Raw genomic sequence first — 16,744 nt, 5'->3', positions numbered from 1 at the left:
TCGTCTATTTTCTCATTTCAATAGGATACACTACAAATTGAATCTACGAAACTTATTTATAAAAAAGCAGTTTTCTTTGATATTGTTTGAAATGAAATGAAGTTTGATGGTGAATTTATAAACTATTACTCTTCTTCGCAATGTAAACTCATTCCAATTTGAGATGCGTATGAACAGTGAAGAAGAAGAAGAAATATAACGATTTCTTTTGCTCTGCGCCAATATTACTCTCTGGTTGCAGTAAATCTTGTCAAACTTATAATTTATGAATTTGTTTTTTAATTTATATTTAAATTTTTTTTTTTTTTTTGCCAAAGCAATGACTTTGAAATCATATTTTATAGACACACAATTCATAGTGAAAAGTGAATAATAAATGATATAATAACTCAGCAAAAAGTAATCGTTGAGATTTAATTGGGCCAATGGAAAACCCTTTTTTATGTTGAACTTTTTAAACAACATGCATCAAAGATTATTTAGAAGTGCTATGCGCTTAGCATCTGCTAGAGTAGAACTTCTTTTCGGCGTTTTCCATATGCTAAAGTTTTCATGCCTCTGCCACAAAAAGATAAAATCGCCGTGGAGGATTTTTTTTTAATCCACGAAATATTATGATATTCGTGACGTGTCCGCCTAATTAGGAGAGCAGGAGCGAGAGGATTCGTCTGTTTGTTTTAATGACTCGGCGGCACGATTAGTCGGGTGAGCAGCTCTGGTCTCGCGCGCGGGCACCACCACAGAAAAACACCTGTCCCGCGCTTGTTTCTCGCAGCGGCAGCGCGAGAATGAGAGAAGAGACAAAACGAGAGGCTTTTATATTCGTTAATCTCCCTGCATGCGCCGAAAGGGCCGCTGATGATCATTAATTTGAAGGGGCACCAGACTCTTTAGCCGGCTACTGTATATTTTTATAACTTGGCAGAGATGGTTGCTTCGAGTATAAAAATAAAATTGAACAAAACTCAAGCAGGAAAATCCGGTGTAATTTAAAAAAAAAAATCAAAGTCTAGAAAGAGAATGTTTTGTATGATTGTCTGAGAGTTTATCAAGTTCAACGGTCAAGAGTTTTAATTTAAGAGACGACTACGTGTAAAATATCACCTCGGGCGCGCGCCGGCTCTTTTAATACTTTTTAATGACCGACGTGGATTTTGGCCACGGTTTATCTTAAAAGGTTTTTGCCTGCCTGCCGGCCGCCCAATCGAAAGACGCGCTTTTATTTATTTGACCACTTACGTTTTATCTCCACAACTTTGGTATTTTAAGGATGGACTATTGGTGTCTGCCTTTCCATTGTGTTCATTTGGCCAGGTACTATAAATAAGTTTTAGTTATAAATTAAAAATAAATAAACATAAAGATCTGTTTCCTTCTCTTTTCCTGTAAGTAGATATAATATTTATGTATTCCATGCTCCAGCGTGTAAGTCAGGAAAGAGCCAGTTGACAAAAGATATAATACGCACAATTTTTAATGGAGATTAATTTAAGCGTACATACATAATTTACAAATTTTAATTTTAACTGTAGTTATACCCATAAATGCGTCCTTTTTAATATTTAAAATTTATAAGATCTTTGAAAACTTTTCATTTTTGAAAAATACATTATTAATTAAATTAAACTTTAGGTATAAAAAGTAGTTTCAAAATATTGATGGTGATCAGTAACCTAGCTCAAAATTACTCACATCCCTTTTTAAGTTCAAATGCCGTAGAGGAAATCAAACCACTATGCTAAATATTTAGTTTAAATATAAGTATAAAATTAAATTTAAAATAATAATAATATATAGTAAAAATATTTTAGCAATTTTTATAATGAATAAAAATTTTTAACTGCTTTTAATTTCTTTTATAAAATAATTATACATTTTTTAACATTTAATTTAAGTTTTTTGAGAAAAATACAATTTTTTTATTGTATGATCTTTACAAACACATTTAACTATAATTTACATAATTTAATTTAATGGTATAGGTGACTATTTATTCGATATGAATATTTTGCTTGTTAAAGTTGTGTTATACTTGTGTCTTTCACTAATTTTAATTAAAATGCATTGAATATAAAAAGGATTAGGTACGGAATTCAAAAATGAAGTAACAATATCAAACTTATATCTTCTAGAATTTAATGAAGTTTCACAATTGTAGAAAAATTTCCGCAAACAATTTTATTTTTGTTTTGTTAATCTAAATCCTTGAGAGTGGACCTGATTTTGAGATTGTATGTCCTTTGAAAGAGCTCTTCAGCAAAGTTTTCCTATCCACACGAGTGAAGTAAACAAGGGCAGTGAGCAAGTTTCGCGATTCGCGTTCGCTTTTTGTGCAAATGTCAACGACAGAGAGCCATTAAGGGAGGGCTGCGGGAATTCATCTCAGGGGCCACCCGCACCATTAAAACCCACGCGGAGAAAGAAAGAAAGAAAGTAAACTGAAAAGGGTCGCGATATGTGCCACGTGCGTACATTGCGATTTCGCACACACGGGGGAACAACCAGCCGCTGTTTGCAAAAATCAAATTCAATGTTCTCCAAAATACACGGAACCCAAGAGCCAAATAAAAATGAATTCCAATATATTTCAATTTGAGATATTCCGGCGCAAATCAAACAATGGTATTCGGTTTAGAAATTCAAATTTTTATATCTCGAGTTGGGAAACACACATTCGGATCGAATCATTACACCGGCTTTAGGGAGCCGAGTGCAAATATATAAAAATTCAAATCAGCCAGGGAAAATTGTCGTCGGGGTTCCCCGGCCGTGTATGAGAGAGTCGTCAGTCAGTACTCTGATGTGCCCCTTTTCCACTTTTGATATAAAAATGACGCGGGGTGCGCGTCTAAAAGGGGAATAGGGAATTTGCTCGGGTGCCGCGCTGGAAGAGCGAGCGCCGCAGCTTTTTCCATTTGCGCGCGCGTGTGGTTTATTCCGGCCGGCGAATCCACAGTTTTAAAGCGCACGCACAGCTCGCTTGCTTTTCAATCCCCTTACGACGACAATGATTTTCAATCTGAGCTCTCACTTTTTATTATACACGAATTCGCTCTGCGTGTAAACCGAGAGAGAAAAGAAAAAGACTCGCAGAAAATAAGACACCAGCCGTTTCCTCTCCAGTGTGCACCTTTTAAAGAAAAATTTTATCTGTTAAGACCTGCACCTCCTCTCTCCAATACTTTTGATTCTCCGGAAATGGAATGGATTTTTTATGCAAAGTATGCATGTGTGGGAGCAGCGGTTGGTGTTTAAACGAGCATTTTAACAACTGCGGGGCGCGAGTGTTTTTTGTTCGGAGCGTATTCGAAGCACTTCTGCTCCACGACGCTGAGCTTCAAATTCACCAAATCGGCGGTTTTGAATTGAGGAGAAATTTGCATATTGCTCACGCAGCATCTTTTTCGGGCTAAAATCATACTGGAATAATCATTGAAGGCTAAATTTTAGAGGTCATATTTTAATGAAGATAGCTTAAAGGGCGGAATAATTTTAATTCTAAAAAAAAAAACTGTAGATTTGAATAAAGCTGCTAATAAAACCAACCATAAGGAGGAAAAATTGGCATGCGATTATTTTACTATTTTGGTTATTTTAAGACTCTTTTAGGTAGTGTAAAGATAATTGTTTAAGGAATTTAATTATTTTCTCTATAATTAATTTCTTGAAATCAGATCAGACGATCAGAGTCAATTAATTATTATTTCGAAAAATTACCTGAGCATAAACAGTTCGTTAAATTGTGCTTCATTTTTTTAAGAGCTGTACAGATTATTTAACATAATTATACATATTAAAAAAAAAAATCAAATGAAAACTTTATTTATTAAAATTGAGCTTATCTGACGCCACGCAATTAAAAATTAAAGTCATTTTCTTATTCCTTTCGGTCTTGGGATGAAATTGAAAATTTATACAATTAAGGCACACCAAAAGAAGTTGATAATCGGTTGGACTGGCCGGTCGTGAGCTGCTTTAACTCAACACATTTCATGCCGATTCCTCGAAAAGCGGCGTTTCGAATTAAGAATTCTCATCACAATCCTAATTAAATTGTTTCTCTTCCTACGACGAACAGAAAATATAAAGAGCGCCGCGCGGTGAGATTTTTTGCTCCGGCATCTTTCTCTCTGCCTTGTATCGATTAATTAAGAAGTCATGATTTGTGGATTCGACACCGGCTGCTTTTTCTCTTCTCTCTTGTGCTCTCCTCTCTCTCTCTCAACTCGAAGCAGTTAAATCCAAAAACTGGTCTCGTGAAGCAACGCACACCATGAAAAATAATACAAAAAGAGAGCAGGTTTTTTATATGCGCGCGTCTCAAGTGTTCGCTTTGGCAGTCAGAACGAAGCAGTATTATGAATTATCTTTTAATAGTTTTTGCCGTGCTGGGAGGCAATTTACGAATTTTACAGCACTTTAAATGTATGGAAGTTGGAAAATTCGTACCGTTTCTATCTGAATCTGCAAAAAGGTCTCACTCGAACCAGCAGCTGGTCTTTTTTGGGCAAAACTATTGCGTGAGGTGAACATTAAATAGCAAAACGAAGGCCGTTAATATCCTCAGAAGGCAATAGAATGTTAAGAGAAAAACGTTTCGGAAACAAAATATGTGCCATAAAAGTGGAAATATGGAATTCGCATATCGTAAACGTGACTTAAATCAGAATCACTTCCGAATCACAATTAAAAAATTCAAAATATTAATTGCATTTCTATTCCAATTTTTTCTATCCAGCATTGAAGATATTAGTTAAAGTGGCCCCCTGCTGGCCCCCTATATCAGTATGAGTCGGTTAGGGAAAACAAAAATCGCGGCCAAAAGTGCATTTCCCTGTGATTCCTCTCAATCCACGCGTATTAATGCGGGGAAACACATATATGATCAAATAAAGAGGATGTGCACGTGGCGCGCGGTGCAGCACACAACCCCAATCAAACTCCTTCGAGTGTAAGAAATAAAATCCGCCCCAATTAGACGTGTTTATCCAGCGCACAGCCGCCAGATTAGCGATATTGCAGACAGCGACGTTCGTTTGGCTCCTCAAGAGCAGGGGTCGCACATGGTATGAGATACATCATTTTTGGCCGGGACGCGCACCCTGCTGCACTCTTGTCAATCACACAAGGGTAATAATTCCGCCCGGCCTGTTTACCCCCGATGCACCCCCAAACGTGCACGACGCACCCCTCAACGAGAAATGTAGAGTGGCACTCTCGATATTCGTCGTCCTATAGTGATTGAAATTATTACAAAATGCAGTTATTATTTCAAACATTATTATACTCACAATTGTTGAAACCCAGTTGAAAACAATTTTTGATCGCGCAGAATCCTATAAAAAACTCAGAAATTATTAAGAAACTTTGATTTCTCAGAAAAACTGACAAAATATATTTTATTATAAAGTTAAAAATGAGGTTAAACGGCCTTATTCCAATCATAATTTATTTTTTATTTTAACAGTAATTAAAAAAAAGGCTGTTAAATTGGAAAGAGAAATAAATTGAAAATTATATTTTTGATAATAATTTATGCACATGCTAGTTTTGATACCCTTTCTGCTCATTTTTTCCAATTCAATTTTTTCATGTATGACTTGAGTAGAATAAACAACAACAAATATAAATTTAATTTAAAGAAATAATTAGAAATATAAATATACCCAAAAGTTTTTTATATAAATTTATAAAAAAAAATATGACAAACTCAAAACACAACACATTATTCGTAATTAAAACTATATAAAATGCCTCAGTCTTGAGGATTAATTTAAAACTTTGTGAAAATCTCTTTAAAATTATTTGCGATGGTCCTTTTCCAACAACATTTTGGTAAATTCCGCGTGTACATTTCGCGATAATTGCTTAAAGTGAAGCCCAGTTTGCACGCCGCGTACCTAATATCGACAGCACACAATAAAATTTAACAGCCAATTCGCTGCCGATTAGCGCCGATGCGAGGATAAATTTTTATGGATGCTTCGGACAAGAATAATTAGAGGAGAGAATTTGCATGCACGTACGAGAACGTTGGCGGCAAATTATTAATAAAGAGGGAGCGCAAATTGGAGTGACGCACGTCCATATTGTTAAGCTCCTGCTGGTGACGCCGCACCGTTGTTGATGCATTCACGCAAAATGCAGAGCAGAGAGATGATCCAACGGCACTGCACATTCATGCAGAGTATGTAATTCATATTGATATGCAGGCCGACATCTATTAAAACATCATTTTCATTTACGACTCCGGCGTGTAATATTCTCCACTACGCGATATTCATGCGCTTGGTTTTCTTATTCGACAACGCTCAATATTATTTATGGTAATTATTTTACAGATCAATGCACGTTTCACAATATTCCAAGAGGGATTTTCTTGAATCATCAATAATTTGCAAGTTCCTTTTTAATTAAACATGATCACATCTCTTCACAAAACTAAATTTGAAAAATAAAGGATAATAATATCTCAAAAATAAATAAGTTGAGAAAGCACATAAATTTATATATTAATTTTAAACGTTCAATACAAAAATTTGATGTAAACAACTGTGGAATATTAAATTAAATGTGTCTCTAAATTAATTTTATAAGAAAGAATAAAATTTAGCTAAAAAAATATATTAAAATAAATTTTAATGAGTAAACAAAATTAACATAGTAAAGCTCTTTTCTTAAACACAAAATATTATTATTTTTTAAAATTAATAAACCATATTTAAATGCAGTGACAGGCATCAACACATCATCATACTTGAATATTCCATTACCATCAATATTTTAATTTTCTTTAAGCTAAGCTGACGTTATCAATATGAACGAAGGAAAATAAAACACCAAAATAATATGGAGATTAAATGAACTGTGAGGGAACATCCATTTTTGGTATCAATTTCCCAAAATTCCCGAAATTTGTGCAGTTGAATGCAATCCAACTCTAAGAAAATTTTAAAAATCGGCGTGAAAATTAACTATAGTGAAAATTTTGAATCGTCATACAGAGCTCTGGATTATCCTAATAACAACGATAGTGTAATTTTCTTATTTTGGTTTTTTTTTTCTTTCAATGATTAGTTTGTTACATTTAACGTGACTGAATTGAATTCAATAGCAGTTCAGCAGTTGTTACAAAAATCTTTCGGAATTGCATTTTAGGGAAGGGTTAGAAAAAAATCGACCCCGATTTTCACCCGCATGCTGGACCAACTGTCAGAAGCGGCTCGTTAATTACCCGGACATAACTAGATCGCTGAACTTTTGTCCGCGTTGCAACTGGAAAATGCAACACACAAAGTCACCCCCGAGAGCATCCCTCGGAGAGGCAGCTGCTGCCTGGCATTGAATGCGAATGTGTACACACACAATATAAATTCATCACAAACACGCGGGCAGGCAGGCAGCGGCATTTGGCCCGAGTGCGGCGGCGTCGAGCGGCAGGGGGGGTCGCGGTCGCCCCGCTCCCAAGCAGCGAGTCAGTCGCTCGCCCGATCTCGGCCCAGAAGCCTCGCTTGACCGTTCTGCACAGCGCGATGCGCGCCTCCTCCTGAGCGAGGTGTCCGACGAGACCTTCCTCTCTCTTTCCGTGTCGACTTGCTTGGATTTTGCTTCCGTCGGACTGAATTATGGCGGCCTGTTTCAAGTTTGTGCTCTTGGCCAGTGTCGTGTTTCAATTGGGCCTGTGGGACGCCGTGTGGGCCGACAACACGCACTTCGGAGGGCTGTACTATGAGGCGCCCTGCTGCGGACACCACCACGTCCGACACCACAGAGGTATGTTTTTTTCATTCCACTTCCGGCTATTTCGGTCTCTGCGAATACCTACCGGCGGACCACGTGCGATTCAGAGAGACGCTATCTCTCTCCTCGCTGCTGGGGATCCAACAAAAAAATTATACCTTCGTTTTTCACCTTTAATTGAGTTGAAAAAATAAATGCGTTCGAATCAGGAAACAGTTCGGTTGCAACTAGGAACTAATAATTACTTCCTGTTTTCGTTTTATAAAATATCCTCATAGTCACCAATAGTCAATTGTAAATAAGAGAGGAATTAAATTTTGATTATTTTTAAAATTAATTTAGTTTACTTCATAATATTATAACTAAACTCGGAGTTCATTATGGTTCATTTGCTTTGATTTAAAATTTCACTGATATTTTGTTTAGTTTAAGTTAAAATTATGTGGACTATTGGACATTAAAAATGATTTCTGTAATGCTTCTTGTGGAAATTAAAAGGGTGCAAGACGCAATAATTGTTCCAACAGAGTTTGTTATTTAATCTTTACATCATAAATTATCCGTTATTCTGGTACATAATTCTATTATTCATCCTAAATTATGCTGTAACTAATCAATATAATTAAGAGCACAGACTTGCAAATCTAATTTTTGTTCAATACATAGTACCATCTATTGTACAGCATAAAAGTTTTGTTAGCTATTTATAAAATAATTTTTATTTTGTAAACTGTATTTAAAGAAATTATTTGTTTAGACAGCGTGTAACTTCCGATTGAATAATGGAATTGCACTAAAAAAATTGATTTTATTCATAATTTAAAATATTATTATTTAATTAAAAATTTTAAATAATCAATATAAGTATTAACTGACGTCCAATATTTTATTTGACAAATTATTATTTGAATCTTGCAAGCGTCATACAATTTTTATATTACATACCTGTTAATTACAAACATTTGAAATCCGTTAATGTTTTGTTACTGATTTAATTGCAATAATTGCGGAATACCATTTGAAAACTTAATAATACTGAAAGACCATTTCAATATTCATGCGAGAATCAAATTATTTTTATAATCATGATAACATATTTTTACAATAAAAGGAAAGAATGCCAAATTACAGAATTTCAATTCAAATTGTTAAATTTCTTCTTTTCTGCAAAGGTGTGAATTGGGAAACAATGTGCTCTGTCTCTCTCAGTGCACAATTTAGGGCAATATCTTACAGTGCAGACTATGTATGTACATACATATGATATGTCCTCCGGTTTTCTTGAAGGAGGCGCCGGCCGAGAAATCCTCTCGGTGGTGCTCACTCCAGGGGCAGCAAGGTTGGCGTTTAAATACGGGCGACAAATTCTTTTTGTCAGCGCGCACGGTGAGATGCTGATGACGATGATAATCATGCTCTGTAGGTCGCGACGGTGATGTCTGAAGAGCTGCTCCCGTGCCAGAATGGAGCGCGTCATCTTCACACTTCCATCCCGGCCCCATTGTTTTAAAGGGGAAGCTGCCGCTGCTTTTACGAACATGCATCTTTCTTTCTCTCTTGTGTTTTTTCTCCGTCTCGTGCACCACGGCAGCACAGCACTTCATCTTAATGTCACCTTACCTCCCCGAAGGCAGCAACACTCTCTGCAAAAATACATATACGCGCGGCACTCTGCGATGTGTATTAAAGTCGCACCAGAAAATAGCTTCCTTTCTACTCTCTCACAGCTCCGCGAGGCCTATTCGGGCCGGCTTTTTCAAGTCTCGCTGGCGTGCTTTTGTTTTAGTTCATATATGTATACTCGTTCGCTTTCATTGTTCAAAATTTGCCCTACGGTTTTCAACCGGGAATGATTTTACACGGTTCGGTGAATTAAAAAAAAAAATGTATTAAAAAAATCCTATGCAAATTTGAGAAGTTAGTGCGCTCGACTGAAATTGATTTGCTTAAGAAAATAAATAAGCACTTTTGATAGAAATCGTAAAATTATTTCAGACAAAAATGGACTGTGGCAGTAAATTAAAATTGAAAATGAATTGCTTAAGTAGCCATGACAAGTCTTTATTTTGAAAGGACAAATAATTATTCAGTTGATTTATCATTCAAAATAATCTGAATAATATTAATGTCCGATTTTAAGCCAAGAAATAATTATAATAAAAAAAAATGTAACTATTATGCTACATTTGTTTTTCCCTATGGAAAAAATGCAGCTTTAACAAAATAATTTTTACGTTTTCTGATTAATAGGTATGTTTCCAGAAAATCTTGAAATAATTAAAAATAAACCTTTAGTAATAAATGATTCAGGAATGGAAAATGTAAAAATAGTATGGATTTAATTGAAATATTAAAAAATGTCCATTTTGCATTTTCTTTTATATCATAGTTTAAAAAGTTCCAAGGTCTCTTTTGCTTAACGATTTGCACGAAGCTCTGCCGCGACCGCAGCACATGCATGGACGCACACACACAAACGGCTCTCCGACGCAGATGGTCTTGATTAAGAAATTAAGGCGGCGCAGAGGAAAAATGTAATTGGCGGGTCGGAACCATGAAACCATAAAACCGGCAAACACTATACCAATGAAACCGAGAGCGTCTCTTCTTTCTCTCTCTGTTGTATTCGATTCACCGAACGTAATTACACTATCAAAGCTTGCCTGTTCGTCTTTTTGGCGTGTATTGGGTTATTACACCTTTGCGATTTGTAAGTCAAGGTCCAGCGGCCCACCCACCGAGGAGATGCTGCGCCGAGATGATGAAGAAGTAAAAAAGCTGCGAGAGCCTCTCGTTTCTTCTCTCTCGCGCGCGCAATAAAGATATGGCAACGCTAAATTATAGGTTGCCGATGGATAAAGAAAGACAACTGGTCCCTTTTTTATTCCCAGCAAAACAAAACGACGTGCAAAAATATACACGCGGTGTTTTGTATATCGGATGAAAAAAATATTATGAGCTAAAAGGTGCGGCCAGAAACATTTGATCAAAACTGGTTAGAAAGCATGCAGCCAAAAAGGAAAGGCTCTATTTTAACAAAGATGTCGCATGGCTCCCTAATTTGTGCAGAAAAAGAGCTTGTTGGTTGAATTATCTTGTGATATAAAATGCATTCTGTTACCAAATTAATCAAGAATGAAAATAATGGGTGAGCTAAAATTAAATAAACTTTAGAAACAAAGAATGATTATAATATGACCAAATTTTTTCTTGATTGCCAAAAATATGCCGGGATAAATATTTGAAAATTATTGATTATCAAGAATTATTTCCAAAGCAGTTTATAAATTTAGTCAATTTAAATTAATTTTATGCTTTTCAAGTTTTATCTATAACAATTAAAGGAACTTCGTTCAATCACAGGCAATCTTCTTGATAAAGTATATTTGCACTTTTAGAATTATTTCAATCAGAGCATCATTGCTATTTTTTAATAATAAAATTATTTTCTAACATAACTGACATTTTATATGTAAAAAAAAATAGAATTCACTGCAAAATTTTGAAGGATGTTTAATTGCTGAAAATTGAATGAATATAAAAACTTATTCTGCGTGTAAAGCATTTTTTATTAATTCAAAAATCTTGCTAAAATTTTTTTAATAAATAGTAAAATTTTAATTGGCAAGAAAACAAATTAAAGAAATCTCAAAAATGGTCTTTCGTGTCTGCAGCATTTTTTTTATATGCCCATAAAGATGTTAGACTTCATAATTTTGGCTTTTTTTGGGGGTCTCCTCTGGAAGGAGCTTGTTAGCAGATAATTTCGCTAAAAATGCGTTCTGTCACTCTAATTAATGAATGAACGCGGGCTTCGTCGGCGGCACTCTATTAATAAAAAGAAAAACCCGTCAACATAATGAGATGGAATTTTTGCCAGTTTTCGTTTACACCGCTCGGGACCATAAATTCCACCGCTTTAGCATTATTTGAGCTCTTGCTTATTTACGCCCGTATATGAAAAGCTGAATTTTGCTCATTAAATTTTAGGCTCACGTGGCCGTGTAATTTATCAAAAGGTGCGTGGAGAGAAAATCGAAGTCGCCGGAAATGTTTGAGTCAAAGAGGAAAAGGCGTGCGTGCGTTTGGCCGGGATGAAGGATTGCACTGCACTATCTCGAACCGATATCCTGCCTCGACCTAACCGTGTTTATTTGTTATTAACGCATAGATATATGGAGGAAAATGGCTGCGCGTCCGTCTCGGGCCCCGCGGCTGCATCACGTTGTGTTCGAAGGCGGTGCGCGCCTGCCAAGATCAGAGATGATGTCTTGCTCAGCGCGCAGACCTTTATTATCATCTCGGCCTACCTTTAAACAACCAGCCAGCCAACTGCCCAGGGCCCCTACCTTAATTACAACCTGGAGATTATCTGGCGTTCATTATCAGCAACGTCGGAGTCCTGTGGCCAAATTCGTAGACTGCGATTGCTTTTCCTGATTTCAGTTAGTATGTTTATTTTTTTTTTTATCCTCATACCTCATACTGATTTCAAAAAGTTTTTTGCACTTCCATTGTTTCAATGCGGTGGCGCTTATATTTCTGAACCTGTTTGTCTTTCGACCAATGAGCAACAAATTTTACCTTTTCGGCCAAAATTTGAGGAACGGAGATAATTTGACCGGGAATGGATTTATGTCAAATTTAATGTAAAATCAATATAATGGACATCACTTTTTCTCAGTAAATTAAATTCTTGCCTTTCTTTAGTGCAGTAAAAAAAATGATAAATAAATAATCAGACCGATATCAGATATAATTTTATTTATCAATTCGTTTATCCTCATAAAACCTAAATGATATCATCTAAATTTTATTCACACCAGTTCAGTCATGATAACATTGCAATAAAAATTATTGTTAACAATAAACCTTTTCATTTGAAGAGAAATATACTTCAGAAATGCTCACGAAGAATTTTTCTATTTTCTTGCTGAGGTGCGACTTGCATCTTTAGGAGCTGCGAGGAGAATTGCCCATCCACGTTTTATTGCCGCCGACTGTTCGCTCGGGCCATTCTTCTCTCCTCAGGTAGCCAGGTGCAAAATGCCATTCAGGCCTCGTCTTTTAACAAAAATATTTCCCTCCTTTCATCAGCAACAAGGCCCGAAAAGAAGCGCTACGGCGGAGCTTCTACATCCCTGCCGATGGAGAAAAAAGTAAAAATGCCACATGACATGAGTTTGTGGCTGGGGGCGAAGAGCAGCACGGCAGCCCTGCTTTTATTCTCAGCTTCTTTCTGGAAAAACTCAGAGCAAGTGCGATAATGATACCGCTGATGAATAAAAAGAATGAAGAAGCGTGCACGCCAAAGGAAATAATTTTTTTACAACTCGAGAATGAGAGCGCGAGGTGTCGCGCGAGGGAATTAACTTGATTGCTCCGTTTTTATTGTAAGAAACTCTCGGGGATTGAATTATACCCATAAAAGTATTAAACGTCCTTGAGGTTGTCAGAGAAGAGAAGAGGAGGCAATTATCAAACGTATTTTAAGAGACAAGACCAAGCGAGTTTGATTAAACTTTCATGAGGCTGAAAAAAACGAGCAAGGAGAGGCAACGACCTATGGATAAAAATTAATTGCTGCTTAATTTCGCCCCGAGCTCATGGGCCGCGCAAGTTTATGTATTCAAATCTATTTATTGGGCTGAACAAAAAGTCGGGAGAAGGATGTCGAGAGCTAGCTGATGGAATTATTATCCGGAGAAGCAAAATACAATTCATTTGTTTTCAACGCAGCATTTTCCCAGCGTTTTATTTTCGGACCTTTCTCTCCTCCCTGCTGTTCAGAGGTGGCCGAATGATTGATGCGTCAAAGAAAAGTAAAAAAATCCAGAAATAAATTAACTATTTGGTGAGCTTCTTGTGCCAAGAATGAGTTTCCGTTTGTTTGCCTTTATTTAATTCAACATGAGAAAACAATTGTGTTTCTAGATGTCTCACATTTTACCGCCAGTTTCTTATTACATCCTTTTACAAAAATGAGCAAACGTTGCTAATTTCTGCAATTAAATCCTTGGCCATAAAAGCAAAAAAAATCGTAAATTGCATGAATTATTTAGCGAGGAAACTGAAAACCGCAAATTGCCCGCATCTATTTTAGAGAGAGAAATTTTAAGTAGGCAAACGTTAAATTGGTGCATCAAGTTATTAGCGTTTCAAAACGAAAGGAGTTTATACAGCACTACCAAAGACACGATGAAAAGAGAGAGAGAGTAGGAAGAACCCTTTTAAATACGCACGCGTAAAGCACGGTCCTAATTAATTAAAGTACTAAAATAGCCTCTCGTCCGCCTCGAAGCGTTATACATTTATTTTATAAAAAGGCGCATCAGAAATATTATTATTTTAAGTAGCAGGCCCGCGAACATAAAAGAGTCTCTGCTTTTGCTGAAGATAATTTGTGAATTTATAATGGCAGGGCTGTTGATGCTCGTAAAACTAATGCACTGTGGTGGCTCATTACAACCACAAAAAGCAGGCAGCGTCGTAAAGCAAAACACGAAAAGACCTAAAGACTCTGTTTCGCTTTTATCTCTGGAAAACGCCTGCGCTCTTAAAAACGGAGCGAGCCTTAAAATTTTATCTTCATCGGAATAGATAAAGTGGTAATATACATGATGTGCGTGCCGAGTTACGAGCATCTTTCCATTGTTTCCAGCACCACTGAATTATTTATTCCGCGAGAGCAAAAGACGAATTCGATGCAAAAGCCAAAGCTGCTCAAAATTCCTTGTGTTTTGGCGCCCCAGCGTGTGTTGTTTTTGCTTTTATATTGTATGCGCGCTCCTTTTATAGAGATGTAAATCATAAAATGCAACACACAACGCTCGTAAAAAAACTGCATGTATAAAAATAACGCAATATTTTTTCGCACAACATACCAGATGTAATTTAACGGCGTGCGCGAGAGTGGGTTTCCGTGCTGCTGTTCTCAAAGTCAATTGGGAATAGGTTTGAATAAAACAAAAGGGGGAGGCCTGAAAAAAATTCAAAAATTTAATTCGCACCCCTTGTCATCAAATTAAAAACAACTCACGAATTGCAACCTGATGTACTTGCGGCATCCATACAAGGGCGACGCACTGCTTAAGGTGCATTTACTTTTACAACATTTCTCGCACCCAGATATTCAAATGCGTTTAATCCGGTCGGTCAGTCGAGCAGACGACGACGGCTGCAGCAGCACGCAGAGCTGTCAACAGCTTTCTTAAAGCTTGCAGACACTGCGGGGCTTCTTCTGTCTCGACTGCTCCTCATAACAACGCCTAGCTAGCTCTAATTAGCGCCCAAAACGACGAGACAAAATAAAACGGCCTCGTCCCCTCTTTTATAAAAAAATTTAATTGCCTCCCGTGTCACCTCTTGAGAAGAAAGAAAATAAATCTATCCGTCTGGGGCTTTTGTTAAACATGTTCTTCTATTTTGAATATGGAACTGATTTGACTGATTGGACACCCGGATATAAGGGCAATGGTTATTTATCAGTTGAAATTAAAATGAAAAGGGTATATAAAAATCCTCCCCCCTGCCGATCTCTCATAGCACAAGACGGAATTTATTGAGGCTTATTGTGGATAAATCTCCATAGTGGGCACGTCTTTCATGCAGGTACACGCCATGGAAACCGAGAGAGGGATTTTTCCTCTTTTTGCTGCCGCGTTCTTCAAAAGACCAAAAGACCGCTCCTTACTCCTTATTCAGCTTGCTATGGGAAGAGGCTTTGAATCGCACTCGGTTGTTTTTGCACTTGCAGACTGTTAGGAGTTGTGATCAATGACTGTGAGATTCGCACGCGATAAAAGTAAAAAAAATTATTGGCGATTGCAAGACGAAATGAGAACTTGATTGCATTTTCCCGTTTTTTCCATAAAAATACCTGAAAGCTTAAATTTATTTCTACTACATTGAATACCATGAATATTGTTCTTAATTTGATGCTCATATTTTTTTTAAATGCCATAAAAAATTGAATGAAAATACTGTTCATTTATAATCAGAAACTGTTTGCCACACAAAAACACATGATTAAAATAAAAATTACGATTTTTTTAAATCAAGTTTTACAATTTATTAGCTGTGGACCCCTTATTTTATTTTTAAAGTAATTGTGGATATTTTGAGAGTTAAAAGAGTTTGTGTCAACTCTATATGTGCCTGGGAAAAAGTCGCAGACCTCCTAGGACGATTTTCCCTTCGAAATTCCAGAATTTCGTCATGGTCTCAGACGTCAGCTAAACGTCCATGGAAATTTCTTTTCCCTCTCTTTGTCAGTCCCCTGCATCTCAGTCAGGAGCCTAGACAATGAGCTCCATACATCACCCCCTAGGCAGAGCAAAGCAAGACAGACGCGGAGAGTGAACAGAATTATTGGTGCGATATTAAAAAGTGATATTTGTCAGAAAAGATCGGAGCGCGCGATGACAGCCGCGGGATTAAATTATCAATGCATGAGCTAATTCCAAAAGGCACTTTCCAATGCGGGCGGGCGGACGCCTTTGTCTCTTTGTGTCACTTTAAAGCTGTCTTTTTTTCATTCAGCGGATTTGCATTTTAATAATTCCCCAAGCTCGTCGTATTACACCACGGATGGAAAAAATTAGAAATAAAATCCAAACTAAATGTTCTCAAGTGACAAAAAATTAAATATTTCCTCTTGTTTTCTGTCGAGGAGCAAAAAGGTGCCGCTCACTCGACTTTTCTGCAGGTCATCGTCGCCACCATGCTCTATCGTTTTTCTCTTTTTTATAAACATTCACCATTTATGTCACCGCGAACACGCCTTTACCATTTGTCTTGTGTTACACAGCAGCTCATTCTGTTAAGAGGCTCCACACAGAGCGAAGCAGAGTGAAATAAATAAAATAAAAGAGAGGGAAAAAACTCGCTCGCTCGTGGAATTTTAAATTAAATTTCATTTTTCGAGATATGTGCTGCTGCTGCTCTTCCGAAAATTACTCTCCAGAGAGAGAAGTGACTCGGTGAGCACTCCACATGAATTCCT

General features: G+C 36.8%; 1 protein-coding gene across 3 annotated transcripts in view; it reads left to right on the top strand.

Moving 5' to 3' along the window:
• Positions 1–16,744, top strand: part of LOC132203708 (semaphorin-2A) — a 292,313-nt gene that overhangs the window by 171,793 nt on the left and 103,776 nt on the right. The window contains exon 1 of one of the 3 annotated variants that reach the window (XM_059631659.1): positions 7,474–7,773. The exons of the other annotated variants lie outside the window; for them this stretch is intronic. Within the exon in view, the coding sequence (XP_059487642.1) occupies positions 7,626–7,773 (148 nt within the window). The 5' untranslated portion in view covers positions 7,474–7,625. Of the gene's footprint in view, positions 1–7,473; positions 7,774–16,744 lie in introns of those variants that run through there. 3 annotated transcript variants of the gene reach the window in all.

The sequence above is a fragment of the Neocloeon triangulifer genome, unplaced genomic scaffold (assembly GCF_031216515.1).
Source record: "Neocloeon triangulifer isolate White Clay Creek 2 clone unplaced genomic scaffold, ASM3121651v1 ptg000017l, whole genome shotgun sequence".
NCBI lineage: Eukaryota > Metazoa > Arthropoda > Insecta > Ephemeroptera > Baetidae > Neocloeon > Neocloeon triangulifer.
This window is presented reverse-complemented; position numbering and strand designations above follow the sequence as displayed.